Consider the following 14,745-nt stretch of genomic DNA (forward strand, 5'->3'; position numbering starts at 1 on the left):
TCGTGTGTGCCGACCTTTAAACTTTGCATTGACAAACTTCAAAGCCTGACCGTTGACTTAACGTTATTTTCCGGCCAATTTTACGCTTTCAAAGCGAAACTGAACATTCAGTTATATTTCAAAATTAAAAACCTCTGGAAAATTACTTGAGTTTTCCGTTTTGCAAAGCCAAAACGCGCCAAATTTACCCTGTTTCAAAAAAGACTTAGAAAAAAAATCCAAATTTTGAAAACAAAGACTACTAGTCTCTGCGGAGTTCTATTGTTAACGCTATCGTTTTAATTGAACAAAGACTGAATGCATAATTAATGTATGGGGTTGTATGGTACTCTTGCCCAGTATAATTTTCGGTAAGATTTTCGCGGACAATCTGATCGATTTCTCCTACATTGTGTGCTGAGACTGAAACTTTTCACCTCAAGCAAATCTCCGTCACACGGCCCAAACGAACATAGCGAGCAACTGAGCTATTTGTCTATGTCCGTATTAAAACACACGAAAGGACTCTAAAAGTACACTTCTGTGGGCAGAAAAACACAAAGATTTTCTGGCACCAAACAGATGGCAGAACGACTGCGACCGTTTGGAACTAGTCTTGTAAGACAATGTCCCCAGGGGCTCTTCATGCCCTAACTTCGACCCACAGCCCCTGGGTCTCCGAGGATGTATAAATACAAGCTCGCCCAAAGTTAAGATAATTGCAGCCGTTGATGAAATTGTTGAAAAGCTCTGTAAAAAATGCATATGGAGGAAGCAGCGAACCTTATTTCTGCTATTCAGCAAACGTTAACTGACATCGACTTAGTTGTAGTAAACGTGAATGAAGGCTGTAGTCGAACCATTTTTCATATTGAAGCTGCGGCCCAAAGACTCTTGCGATCCATTACGGATCACCGAAATAAGCTGGTTTCGAATGTCTGCGAAATCACTGAAGCGAAATTGCACGCGTTGCAAGCCGAATAGGACATTGTACAGGAGAATTTCAGAGCTCTAGAGCATGTGCTCCGCTTCGCCCAGAATACCAAAACAGTCGAGGATTCGACTGAATGGGACAACGCTTTGTGAAAGCCCCTACATGACCTAAATGAATTGGTGTTTGATTTCCAGGATTACGACGAAGATTTGGAATTCCACTTCTTGTACCGTGATGAAACTCTCTTGGCGGCAATTTGCAACTTCGGAGATGTTTTCACGCTTGCAAATGAAGGAGACTCTAAAATACCAAGTCGTGATGCTAAGGCTGTTGGACCGGGTGGAAACATAAACAGTGTGGTAGAGGACGAGAAGAAATTTGACGGAAAACTTGAATTCCAACATGCTACCGACAGTGTCACTTTGCTGCAAGAATTCAAGGAGAACTTCAAAAGCTCACACCAAACTACAGAAACCCAAGAGACCGATTTCAAAAAAACCATACTGACCCAAGTTTTCGAAGAAACAGTGGATGTTGTTCGATTGATCGAGAAAAAGGGCGACTGCCAGAAACTACACTGCAAAGACGAGTTATCATCAACTTTGAAAATGGTTGCAAAAGGGATTGGTCATTCGAGTCCACGCGACATCAGTAACGAAACTGAACAAACTACTGTCGGTCTTACGCAAAACGGATCTGATGTTTCCACTACTTTGGGACAACTTGTCTCAATTAACGAGGAAGTCGATGTCTCGGCTCCTACTGTGGAGATATCGAGCCCTGAACATGCAAAAAAAGATGTAAACAATAATAACCAAAACGTCGTTGATAAGTGACGTGGCATTACAGGAAGACAGTTATTTGCATAAATCGTGTTTGTGAGAAACGATATAATAATTGAAAGGTGAGTAAATAAGATACGTGCTTGTGAGGATGAATACTACTGACAATTGTTATTCTAGTAAAAGCATACACCTGCTGATGAAATACCATAAAGATTAGATGACTGCAGTTACCCTCTGATAAACCAACGAATAAATTACATTGGAGTGGCAGGGTAGCTTTTCCTCTTCCGCTGTTTCCAGGTCAAATTGCAATGTGGAATGTTGGTTTCCATTCAACCCAGGAAGCAACAAGTCCGCAGAAGCTGAACTTATCCACCAAACACCTCAAAGGTTTAGCATTATGACCGTTCTTCGAAGCTCAAAATGCAATACATTTAGCACACGTAACAACAGCTACCTCAAGCACCTTTAAAGCATTTTTATTCTATAAATTACCAGTCACTGATTAAAATAGACCTTGTCCTACATTTACTTCGACGAAATAAAGTGCGGAAATGCGATCAGTTACAAAACATTTGGCAAGCAGGTCGCTGGCATGGCGAGTGCGATTTCAAAAACGACTCTGCGTCTATTGTCTATCGCGAATACCAAAGTTCACAAAACTAGGATCTTTTGCAACTTCCTCTACCATCTTTTTGTAAAGCTATTTTTCACGGAGGGTTGTTAAAGAACCAGGTTCTCAAGATAAGCAACGCCTTTTGGAATGATAGGCATTATTTTCTTACAAAAGCCTTTGTTACTCCTACTTGATTGCGGAAAATAAATTATAATAAATAACTTTGGAATCGGTATCTAAAGATTACGTGTAAGGAACTACTGCAAACTATAGAGTCCTGTCCCGCGTTTGGTTCGACTTCATAACCAATACTATTAGCGAAAAAAAGTCTTTAAGTGTATATTGCAAAGTGTCTCACTCACTTCATTCTGAGCCGCTTGAAACCGGCCGAGCTAAAAACGGCGGGGTCCTGGGAATAAGTGACGAGGGGGTCATTCTCCTTAGTCCCGCTGATTCCTTACCGTCGCTAGCCCGACTCCTCACTCGTCCCCACATATCCAGTGCCAAGATACTTCGTTTTCCTTAAGAGAAGGACCTACACCAAAATGGCGACCCTTTTAAGTAGAAGAAGAGACCGAGTTCAAGAGGTGAATTGCCGAGTCAAAATAACCCATATCGATGGAAAATAACTGATTAAACTTGAATTGCTCACAACTATAGAAGTTTATACGACTGGTGGTATAAAATCTTCATGTTCCCCTGCACTTTGTCTAACAAGTTGTAACTACTCGCATTCTCGCACTTTATACTGAACAAAAGAGTGGGTCTATAGTTAGGGGCTTAAGTTCCCGTCCTCTCTCGCACCACCGCCTGAAGTGCCCAGCGATCCCGGAAGAGCCTGTAGAGAATCAGGTAATTAAACGTCAGGAGGCCTGTGACTGAAAGAAGTTGGTGCCAAGAGTGGGACCTTGTTATCATAAACAGCTGGTATAAGACGAGTAACAACAGAACTGCTGCCATCCAGTTGATGAGTCGCAAAGGAGATTCGAACATGAACTGCAAAAGAGAGTTACTGCGTATCAGTATCGACGGAAAATAAGCTCGCAGCGAAGTTTCCACCGATCTCCATCCAATTTTTGTTTCTGCCAACAAAACGTTCACATGAAATAGGGATGGAAAGGAATTGGCTTCGAGTGAAGTGGCAAGCAGGGGGTGGAGGTAGGGGATTAGGAGTTACCCCCCTAGCTCTTTTTCTTCCCGCTTTCCCCTTGGCCCCCGTCCTCGACTAGGAAGCCTATTCACAGACTATTATGATGTTGACCGCGTTTTGAAATTCCAAAGAGCACCTTCACCGTTATCAGTAGGCTGAAGTGTATGAGGGAATCCAGAATAAAAAAGGGAACAATGCGAACTATGGAACAAACTTCCATGTCTGTTATCGCATGCAACTCAGTCACATGAGCTCACCAGCCACTATTAAATGGATTAATTCAGAGACTGGATCGCCTTAAGTCTCATTTCTCGAAGATCGCACGAGGACCTTGAACGAACCAATCCCTCTGGCGAATTTTGCTCACGTGTGCATCCTATTGCTTCAGAAGAATTACCTTTGTAATAAGGGTTGAGAAGGCGACGCAATGTCTTCGATTACCCTTTTTCCGGCAACAAGTTGTTTTATGGGGGGTGAGGTGGGGCAGGGAAGTCATGTTACTGTGGAACTGATATTGGACCATTTTGGAAACAAAGAGCAATAATGTAAACGAATCAACCAGCACTGCTCCCTGACAGTTCTACGGACGGGAGTCTACGCCTTTCGAAAATTATCCACAAGTGGGTTGAAATAAAGCCAGGCGTGCAGCAAACAGACTTGCTGAACAATTCTTAGAGTTTAAATACTTACGAAAAATCTCCCATGATGCGCGTCCCCTGGGATTGCAACATTGTGAATACCAAGTGCTCTGTATAAGAGTTTACCATGCCGTACCAGGACCCCCTGAGGCCATACTGTTAATGCTGACCATCTAGGGGGTGGTGACAAAAGAAAGCATTTATCAAGTCAGCGATTAACAAAGTCGTGAACTAACGGAAAGAAGAAGCTGAAGCTTAAAATTAGGTTCTTACTAATTTCCTTATTTGCTAGTTTGACTTTGAGCCCCCAAAAGTCCGTCAGGTAAACAGCAGGTTGAAGGTCGCATTTTTAAGAGCTGCTGTGTAAGTAACCATAGACCTACATTTCTACATAACGGAAAATCGCCTTTGTATATAATGAAACTTGGAAATAAACGTTCGGTAGGGTAGACACACACCAAATGGTTAAGAACAAAAGAAAAGGAAATCAGAATGGTTCAAGATTGAGAGGATTTGCAAGCATTAAAATGAGAACAATATCTTAAGCTAGATATATAACTTACACATGTGGAGTATCGCGGTGACCGCAGGGATATCTCTCCCATCCCCCAAGATGCAGTGCACACTTATGTAAGGCGTCGCAATAGTTCAGCGGTAACGTGAACATCATTAACATTAGAAGAGAGCTCAGCCAAACGAAAAGCGTGTGTTGACAGGCCCACCACATGTCGTAATACACATAATGTTGCTGTAAAAAGACCAAGAACTGGCATAAATACATCAGAAAAATGATACCTTTTAAAATGCAATCGTCGATAAAGAGAATTTTGTTTTTCCTTTGTCTCGAGCGTGAAGAAAAAAGGCCGAGCCCCAGGCCTCCGAAATTCGCGGTTCCATCCTCTATTACTGAGATGCAGAGAATTCGCGTATTAGCCGGCTAGATAGATAGATAGATAGATAGATTGCCTTTATTTTAAAACGATGAGTGCTAAAGCTACATGAGCTTGTGGGGTCGTTTGCAATTAACTAATCACTAACTGTACTAAAAACTAAAACCTAGGGGTCCGTACAGAACGTCTAAACTTAAACCAGCGGTGCTTACGAATGTGGAATTGTAAACGTAAATTTAAATATATACAAAGTCATCTTTTTAAAAATTACATGTGGATGCAGACGTTATTTTAAAACTGAATTCAATAAAATTAACTGGAGATTTAAGCTTTAGCCTGAGGTAACGATATGAAATATTTTTTGTCAGGGCACCACAATTGTTGGTTACTGCATTCCACAGGACCGAGCCTCTAAACGCGACAGAGTCTTTCATGTAGCGCGTGTTGAAGCGTGGAACAATTAAGGAAGCGCAAACCCGAGTTGAATAATTTGTGGCTCGTTTCTTAAAAATCAGATCGATTAGTATAGCAGGTAACCTATCGTGGAAAGCTTTATGAAAACAGATAAAAATGTCTGATTTATAATAAATAGACAGAGTCGGCCATTGGGCCCGTTGTAGGACATCAGCAGATGCCATGTCTTTCGGCAAATTAAAAATAAGTCTCGCAGCCCTACAGTGAAGTCTTTCCAGGGAATGAAATAAGTCGGAATTGCAGCAAGATCCCCATAGTATAAGACCATAAGTCACTGAAGGCAAAATGACCTTAAAATGATGTTTTAAGTTCCAGCATATGCGGGAGTCCAGGTCAGTTTCTCATCGACGGTCATTCCCAGTCATTCAAGGTACACATGTGACAAACGTTCTACACACGTATATGAGCACGATCCTTCGCAGTAAAGCACTATTTAAGCAATAGTGAAAATCAAGGATCGTGCTCATATACGTCTCATAACCGCAGTTCACACATATGTTTCATATGTTTGTTGTTGTTTGATTTATCCATCTACGGGTTTATGTCGAATTAATTTGATGGCCTGCTCCCAGTTGGCTTGTTAGCTCAATTGGTAGAGCGCTGCACTAGTATCGCAGAGGTCAGTGGTTCGAATCCCGTACAGGCCTGAAAATTTTTTTCAGGTCTGATTTTCACTATTGCTTAAATAGTGCTTTACTGCGAAGGATCGTGCTCATATACATCTCATAACCGCAGTTCACACATATGTTTGTTGTTGTTTGATTTATCATCTACGGGTTTATGTCGAATTAATTTGATGGCCTGCTCCCAGTTGGCTTGTTAGCTCAATTGGTAGAGCGCTGCACTAGTATCGCAGAGGTCAGTGGTTCGAATCCCGTACAGGCCTGAAATTTTTTTCAGGTCTGATTTTCACTATTGCTTAAATAGTGCTTTACTGCGAAGGATCGTGCTCATATACGTCTCATAACCGCAGTTCACACATATGTTTCATATGTTTGTTGTTGTTCTACACACTGTTACAGCGACGTCGTCGTTAATTCTCAAGCGCATTTTAAACCTCAGCTAGTACTCACTCCACCACAGAGTCTCTGAGGCTCAGCTAGTACTCACTCCACCACAGAGTCTCTGAGGCTCAGCTAGTACTCACTCCACCACAGAGTCTCTGAGGCTCAGCTAGTACCCACTCCACCACAGAGTCTCTGAGGCTCAGCTAGTACTCACTCCACCACAGAGTCTCTGAGGCTCAGCTAGTACTCACTCCACCACAGAGTCTCTGAGGCTAAGCGATAGAGCATTGGAGCACGGAATCCAAACGTCTGAGGTTCGGTTCCTCATGGGACTCAGAATTTTTTCTTTGCCCCTCGCTCGTAACAAGATGAACAACATCTATCTCTATTTCTTTACCGAGCTCAAAATTTATCATCTTTCTTATTATGTTACTTACTCTCTCGAGCGAATGAAGGATTTGCAAAGGAAAGAACAAAGAATAAAGTGACCCAGTTTTGCTCAGGACTGATACCGCCATCCAAAAGATAAATTATTATTGGGATAAATTATTGGGATAAATATTATTGGGATAAATATTATTGGGACAAAACGCACCATGTTATCCAACGGACAGAGATTTATTCAGTGGATAGCGTCATCCATCCCTCGAACAACCTTGAAAAACTTGTAGGATCATTGGAATAAAGCATCTAACAAAATTCAACTCGTCACTGACTATCACGGAATCGAGCTATAATCCTCACCTCTGAGAACTTCATGGGAATAAATCCAACATAATAAGCGCACACGAGTGACTGAAAGAGAACCTGTTTGATTCGAAGATTAAAATCGGTTCTCAGGCATTCTGTCTCATATCGCACTGCATCCGGTGGCAGTGAACACGGTTGAGGAGCTGGTAGTTCCTGTTTAGAATTTCCGTTCACCATTACACTTTTTGCATCCAGCAGGCTGCTCTGTAGTAGCTGTAGCTGTGATAAAGGGCCTAGCTCTTGGTGTGGGCTTATTTTAAGCATTACTTTACTTCCCTGGGGGTCCAGGGTGAAGCCAAAGGTAAATATGTACATTATTGACCTGTAAAACAAGACAATCTCTTTCATTAAACACTTAATGACTCGACCGTAGAAATTAGTTAGGGTTTAGAGCATATTTTATCTTGGCTGCGTATTGTATATATATATATTTTTCTCTTTATTTGATGGAATTTTTTCCTTTTGTATACACTGTTGATGTTATAAATGTTGATGTTGTAAATGGTGCATAACAATAAACTGTTATCCGAGGAAAATAACTCCCGAAAAATTAAGTTTGCAGAAAGAAAACAGCACTAACAAAGAAACAGGAAAAACGCAGAAAACTTCTTCTTTGAGCACAATTTTAATCCTCACTAACAAGTTTGTAAAGCTTACTAGTAAAAAGGTTTTCATACAAGAACAACTGTTAATCGGAGAGTTAACGTAATTCCTCGAATAACTGAGCGCCTACCTCCTAGGCCAAAACTTAAAATAAGAGCCCCCCTGAAATAACCCGTCACTTTCTCAAATTAGTAGGGATAAAGGAGTCTCTGTGGCTCAGGGGTAGAGCATCGGAGCACGGAATTTGAAGGTCTGACGTTCGATTCCTGATGGACTCAGAAATTTTTTCTTTTTCTTCCACTCGTGACCACCCCAGCCCTTCTCCTTACTTTTGACTGTCACTCACCCCCTTAGTACAAATTTCTTCCTCTCCCCAGCCTTCCGCTGCCATTAAAATCAAAGATGGCGGCCATATTTCGCTAAAAAAATTACTGAGCACTCGCTCGCCAAAATTACGCCTGCTCTGCAGGTTAGCTATCAGTGCCCCCCTCGATTAAGCGCCCTCCTCGTAATAAGCATCCCTTCTTTGCACCGAAATTTTAAACAAGCGTCTGCGCACTTATTGGAAGAAATATGGTATTCAAGGAAGCTCTCGACTTCTTGAAGAAATTTACTCAGAGATATAGGCTCGTCCTTAAAAAAATTTCAACCCCAACAGAGACATGAACATAATAAAGTTATGATACTCACGGGTAACAAAGAAAAAGGCAATTCTGAATACTGTTTTGCTGAATAATTCTCCATGACAACCATACAAAGCCTGATACAAGCGATAGAAGTGCCACGCCCTTCAGGAAGACATTAGCAAAATATTTGACAGTGTATAGAACTTCTGAGGCTAGTGTCTGTAAAAGAAGAAATAAATTTTAAAAAATGCAGGGACATAGGGTGGATTTTCCAATTAAGGTTCCAAGACTGGAGTTTTATTAGTATTTAAACGCATGCTGATTTGAAGGAAGGGGTTCACATCAACCCAATGACCCCCCCCCCCCCGCCTTGGATAAACAACTTAGCAATTTGACCAATGAAAACAAAAACCTGTGAAAACTCTCAAAAGCAATGGAGGGTGGGGGGGGGGAGAGTCATAAATTTCCATGGTTTCAAGATAAGGGGCTCAGTGCAAAGGAGGACTTGTGTAAACATGGGTGAGATGGATAGCTTACTCCTGACTCACTGAGAAAAAAAAAATGTGAAACTCTCTTTTTCTCTTAAATCTGAGCCCAGCTTTAAAGAATATTATACACAGAATGCATTTCTTTGATTGAATAACTTACAATATTTGAAACAGAGAAAAAATCAGGCTTTCAAATACAAGCTGGCTAGTTGTTTGTCTTCACTTTACCTTTGATTTTAAGATACTCAATTAAAAGGACCATCTATCATAACATTTTTTTTTTCCCTCCATGTTTTCAAATAGGATTCTTTGTTTAGGGGAGAAGGGAGCAGGTGGGTTTATCAACCCTTTATCACCTAAAAGCGACTTGTATTGAATTTCTCCTCATAGTCCCATTACCAAATCAAACATCAAGGTCATGAGAACAAGGGAATGATCACCAAAAGAAGAAACTCTTGATTGTTTAACAAATTCTCCTTGTCAGTACCATGGGAAATGTGTGAAGAACAGTATGGAGAATATGCAAACTGAAGTTAGGGTACAGAGCAAGGGCATAACCAGGGGGGTCCTGGGGTGCCCGTGACCCCCCCTTGGTAGGTCTTCTTTAGAGCAAACAACCTACAATATTCAGGTGGCAAAGACACCATGACAATATCTTGGCCGTAAAAGCCATTGATATGAGTCTTCATGCCGCGATAATATGACTGAGCCTGTTGATATACGCGGGAGAGCAGCGGTGTAAATGGTGAGTAGCCTCCTGTGACCCCCCCCCCCTTTGAAAAATCCTGGCTATGCCCCTGCAGAGGGTTAAAGAGGGGAAGGGCATGTCCTTCACAGCATTTGGAGATTGAAGGTATGTTGCAAAAGCATTTAATGTGATAAATGTTATGATAAAAATGGTTGGTTTATTAAAGCCCTGGCCAAGACTCAATCTTATTCCCAACAAACATTGAGTAATAGGGATGTTTCTTCTCTCTCCAATTCACACACAGAGAAAGGAATGCTATCGCAGAGTTTGAAAAAGGTTACAACTTCTAAAAAGATTGATGTGTACAGGTAAAAGAAATAGTCAAGAAAAGATTCACGCACAACATAGAGCACTTAGAAAAGTAACCAAAAATCAGGGAAAGTTTTAACCCAGAGCCTGTTCACCCTTCAACCAATAAGAGTGACCAGCATCTAATTTCTCCTTACAATATCACCTCTGAATCACACATTAAGGTCAAGGGAATAGAAGAAATTATCTCAAATCTAAAGAAGCTTTTGATTGTTATACAAAATCTCCTTGCCAGCACTTTAGGAGAGATATGGATAACAGTACGGAGAATATACATATCAATGTTCAGGTTGAAAGTTAATATTTAGACAAATGGACATCATGATTATTATGTAATTCACCCTCAGTTTACCTGTCCAAGTACATTCCATGCCACTCTGCGACTCAGGAAAATGGCAATGAACCACATAAGGTGGATGTCAACCATGTGAATGTTCTGCCATAAAAAAAAAAATTTTTAGTCAAACAAAAATTAAACACCGCCACAAATGCTTCACAAGTCATCACAAAGTGAACCCATGAAAATTAAGAAATGTGAAGTTTTAACCTCATTTATTACAAATCTGGGACAGATACATCTAATGCATTATATTGACAGCTAACAAATGTAATAAGCTGCACATTACATGCAACTTGTATCTTCCTAAGAGATGTGGGTGGTATGAAGTTGTATTTTGTAATTGTCTAAATGAGAGTAGTCCTGAAAAGGTCTGTTACTAATGACAATCATTGGTATCTTAGAAATATAAGAGGATGTCAACTGCAGTTGTCCAAGTGTAAGCTTTGTATTCACAATTTTGAAAAGATTCTTTTCCCCAAAAACAAAAGAAAAATTACATTTAATATTAGTTGGGTGAATTTTTTAAACTATTTTCAATGAATGTCTTTTGAAAGCTGCTTCACTATCTTAAAACAGACTCTTCATGACAGATATCTACATTTATCAGTACTGTATAAACAAGTCACAAATGACACTAATTTAGTAAATGAACTCGATAGGATGACCGAACTTTACCAACAAAACAAAATTTGGTGTATCACAACCAATTTATGGTACTTGAATGCTATGGCAACTAACATCACAACAAAACTGGACAATCATTTCATATAATCCAGACTTGTAACAATTTTAAACTGACAAACAACTGCTTCCCGGACTCTGATGGAGATTTCACCTTGGGGGGTTCCTGAAACATCAGTCATGCCATCAACAACAGTCCTTTCAAGGACCACTTTCACCAGCATGACCAGACTACAAGGTTATCTTTTTCATTAACCCTATGGTCCCTGAGAATGACAGGCCTCTGATGTTACCTTACAATAGAGAGATTTAGTATCGCATTTACATGAAACAGCAAACATCAGCTTGCCCTTTCACATTTTGCATAAAATAGAGTGAACCTTGCTGCTTTAGCTTCGCGTGAGCTCACGTCATGTCAGATTTGAAGTCACCCTTGTATGAATTACAAGGAATAGTAATTAGTGCCCTTTTTCTGGCAATCGACTTCTACTCTGTGAGAGAAAAAGTATATAAAATCTTATGTACACGGCAAATGCAAGACTGGTTACTTTCAAGTAGAAACAGTTAAGCCCAACCGGCAAACGTGAAAAAAATGGCGGGAAAAACAAGGTCACATGGTCAATCTTGCCATTCACGTTTCACATGAACACAGTGTTAAATCTCTCTAATATGTCAACCTTGAATCAAAACTAAAGGCTAGGAGAATAAAAGAAATGATCACCAACTTTAGAAGCTCACAATTGGGAGACAAATTCTCCTGGTCATTTCCTTTGGAAATATATAGAGAACAGCTTGGAGAATATGCATTTCAAAGGAGAGAGGACTAACAGCATATTATGTCTCCATCTCTGGGGAGGACTGGAGAAAAGGCCTGAAATCACTATTGAAAAAATAGGTTTCAGTCCCTTTTTTTGTGTTTTTCTTGTTGTGAACAATCAATAAATTCATACCTTTTCACAAACCAACAATGAACGATGAGTCTGAAATTTATGTTTTTACACTCCCTCGTGTGGGGATGAAAAATTTTTAATACAATATCAACCAGACAAGTGATGAGAACAAGGAAAAAATAAAAATATTAACTATAATGAATTTGAATATATAAAAATTATATCTGTGTACTGTGGTTTCATGAAATGTACGAAAGCGATCCTCACAGTAGGGAACCCTGCAAGCCAACTGGGAGCTGTCAATTATGTTGGTTCACATTGAACCTGTCGAAGTGATAATAATGAATTTGAATATACGAAAATCATATATGTGTATTGCAGTTTCATGAAATGTATGAAAGCAATCCTCACAGTTGGCTTGTTAGCTCAGTTGGTAGAGCACTGCACCAGTATCACAGAGGTCATGTGTTCAAATCCCATATGGGCCTGAATTTTTTTTTCAGGCCTTACTCCCACTGTTACATGAGTAGGGTTCATTAATATGAGGACCACTTTCATACAAATATTAATTATTAGTACCGGTAGATCCAATACCAAGTTCTCCAAACTAACATCATAAGAATAGTAAGACAGAGAGTGACAAGTAGTTTCTAATGAGATCTCAGGGTGAAAGGGTGTAAGACATATCTTTATGAAAAACACTTTCTTGCTCATGAAAGACACAAGTCTATAAATAAAAAAAGATGAGATGCTAGACATTTCACTTCTTGAGTCCATTTTAAGTTTAACGTCAGGAATACTGGCAATACTTAAATTAAGTCACCTGCTGGGCTGGTGACAAACATTCAAATTTTTATCCATAACAGTCAATTTTTTGTCACATTGGCAACAAGCTGATTACAATTTTGGAACCTGTATAGCTTTACAACTTGAAGTCAGAAACATCTGCTCAATGGATCTTTACACCTTTGAAGCTACATCCATCATAAAATAATCCAAGAAGAGATCACAAGTGAACTCCAAGCATCTAACACTACGAATTTTCAGTCATAAACTAAACAACAATACCCTACTCATGCAGTTTTATGGGTGAAATAGTTGACCAAATCATTCATCTTTGAAAAGTATGCTCACGTATATTTTATTTGACAGGTTCAAAGAAAAAGAACAATAGTGTGTTGTCGCCCTTCCTACTCGACAATTAGCATCATAATTCATTTCCTTCAGCTACCCACGGGGGGATAGGTGACTAAAAATCATAATGGTACACTGCACGGGAATAATTATTTTCGTGTTTTCACATTTACCGATGTACGAAATACTTGAATACCACCCCAATTAATATTTTGAACAAGGATCGAGCGTGCGCTCTTGTCAAAGGTTAATTTCTAGCTTCTGCTCAATAATCAATGAATTGGAACACCTGGTGTAGGAATAGGGAGATAACCAGTTTGTAAACTACACACGGGAGAGGGATAATTAGTCGAAAGACGCTAATTTTAGACAATCAATCGATTTTTTTTTAGGGTCGAGAGAAGTCGATATATTGCGCTTCCATTCATGTTAAGAACAGAATTAAATCTACTCGACATTAAGAGCACCTACCGTTTTGTAGATGTTGACATGTTGAAGTATAAGCGCGCTGACAAGATAGCAAAAAAATAAAACCTCGAAACCCATTGAGGTAAACACAGGCAAGTTAGGATGAGGATAGTGGTAGAGTGGAGGGATCGTTAACAATGAAGAGATCGAATGTATTCCACTGGAAGATGGGGGCGATCCGTTTCTGTGGAAAACAAATGAAACGAAAGCGAAACTTAGCGTTCATTATCCAGTCGCGCGAACTAATGGACACATGCAGTTAGGTTTCTTCGAGAATTCTTCTTTCACGCGGGTAATCAAGCTTTCGATTTCTGCAGACGTTACACTCTAAACTAGAAAAGAATGATTTAACAAATTATAAACAAGATTATCTAAGAAAATAACAAAGATTGGCTATGAGATGAAACTCACCGATAACCTCGTACAGCGCTCTGAAGACTTCGTATGCTCGACGGGCAACTCGCCTTGACGGTGACAAATTTTCTCCCTCCCGGCATCAAACGACACAGCCACAGGAAAATATGATCCAGAATGGAAGAGCTGGCTACCAGATAGAGGATGAACGGCCAAAGCAGCGTTCCAAACATCTACATTAACGATCTCACTCCTTATAATGTTTCTTTATTCCACTTACCACAAAGTCAGCCGTCTGCTCCAACTCTTTTGGGGATGCCCGCTGTATGCATCAACGCAGTCTCGCGTAAATTCTTGGAAAATTCCCTGAAAATGCCATTCAAGGTGTTCAGATGAAAAAGTTTGAAGTTATTTGAAGTTGTCTTTCAGGCAGCGATCGTTTTAATTGTTCCTTCTAGATCCGGATTTTGAAACGAAATTCTCTCGTCATGAGATTCAAAGTGAACCACGCGGGTCTCACAAGATTTGTCTTCGTAAATTGAACATGAAGACACAATAATAAATGAGTCGCAAATAGTGGAAATTCCACACAATAAAAAACCATCATGCAGCCTGAGTCAAATACGAATCGTGCATTTAAAAAAATGTTTCCTTTAGTCACATAAATTTTACCTATACTCGACAAAATTTGCAATAGCTCGAAATCAACTTCTTTTGGGAAAATGGGTTAGGGGAGAAGCGACTTAAAACTATCGGCTAGTGGTTAGGAACCTAAAGGAAGCAAATTATATGCATTGGATATCTTCTTTTCACAGTTCAGCTGATTAATCAATCGACGAGGTGATAGGAATTGCGAAGAGTTAAATAAATTAAGAGTGATG

General features: G+C 39.9%; 1 protein-coding gene and 1 pseudogene across 1 annotated transcript; one reads left to right on the forward strand and one right to left on the reverse strand.

Annotated features, from left to right (window-relative positions):
• The first annotated feature begins 738 nt into the window (after positions 1-738).
• On the forward strand, positions 739-1,749 carry LOC148725814 (uncharacterized; annotated as a pseudogene).
• Positions 1,750-2,948: 1,199 nt separating this feature from the next.
• On the reverse strand, positions 2,949-14,184 carry LOC111322565 (transmembrane protein 39A). Its single transcript, XM_022925689.2, has 8 exons — positions 13,922-14,184; positions 13,514-13,694; positions 10,350-10,433; positions 8,517-8,671; positions 7,218-7,545; positions 4,666-4,850; positions 4,155-4,275; positions 2,949-3,310 (listed from the first exon to the last, which is right to left on the reverse strand). The coding sequence occupies exons 1-8, from the start codon at positions 14,095-14,097 to the stop codon at positions 3,095-3,097; spliced, it is 1,446 nt and encodes a 481-aa protein (XP_022781424.2). The 5' UTR covers positions 14,098-14,184; the 3' UTR covers positions 2,949-3,094.
• Positions 14,185-14,745: the final 561 nt, after the last annotated feature.

Source organism: Stylophora pistillata, chromosome 8 (assembly GCF_964205215.1).
Source record: "Stylophora pistillata chromosome 8, jaStyPist1.2, whole genome shotgun sequence".
Classification (NCBI taxonomy): Eukaryota; Metazoa; Cnidaria; class Anthozoa; order Scleractinia; family Pocilloporidae; genus Stylophora; species Stylophora pistillata.

What these genes read in the sequence shown, in the direction of transcription:
- LOC111322565 (XM_022925689.2), bottom strand. Translation starts at nt 14,097, where the DNA reads ATGTTTGGAACGCTGCTTTGGCCGTTCATCCTCTATCTGGTAGCCAGC. An exon ending in ATGTCAACATCTACAAAACG is followed by an intron (nt 10,434 to 13,513) that starts GTAGGTGCTCTT and finishes TTTTTATGGCAG; the next exon opens with AACATTCACATGGTTGACAT. An exon ending in CGCATCATGGGAGATTTTTC is followed by an intron (nt 3,311 to 4,154) that starts GTAAGTATTTAA and finishes TCTCTTTTGCAG; the next exon opens with TTCATGTTCGAATCTCCTTT.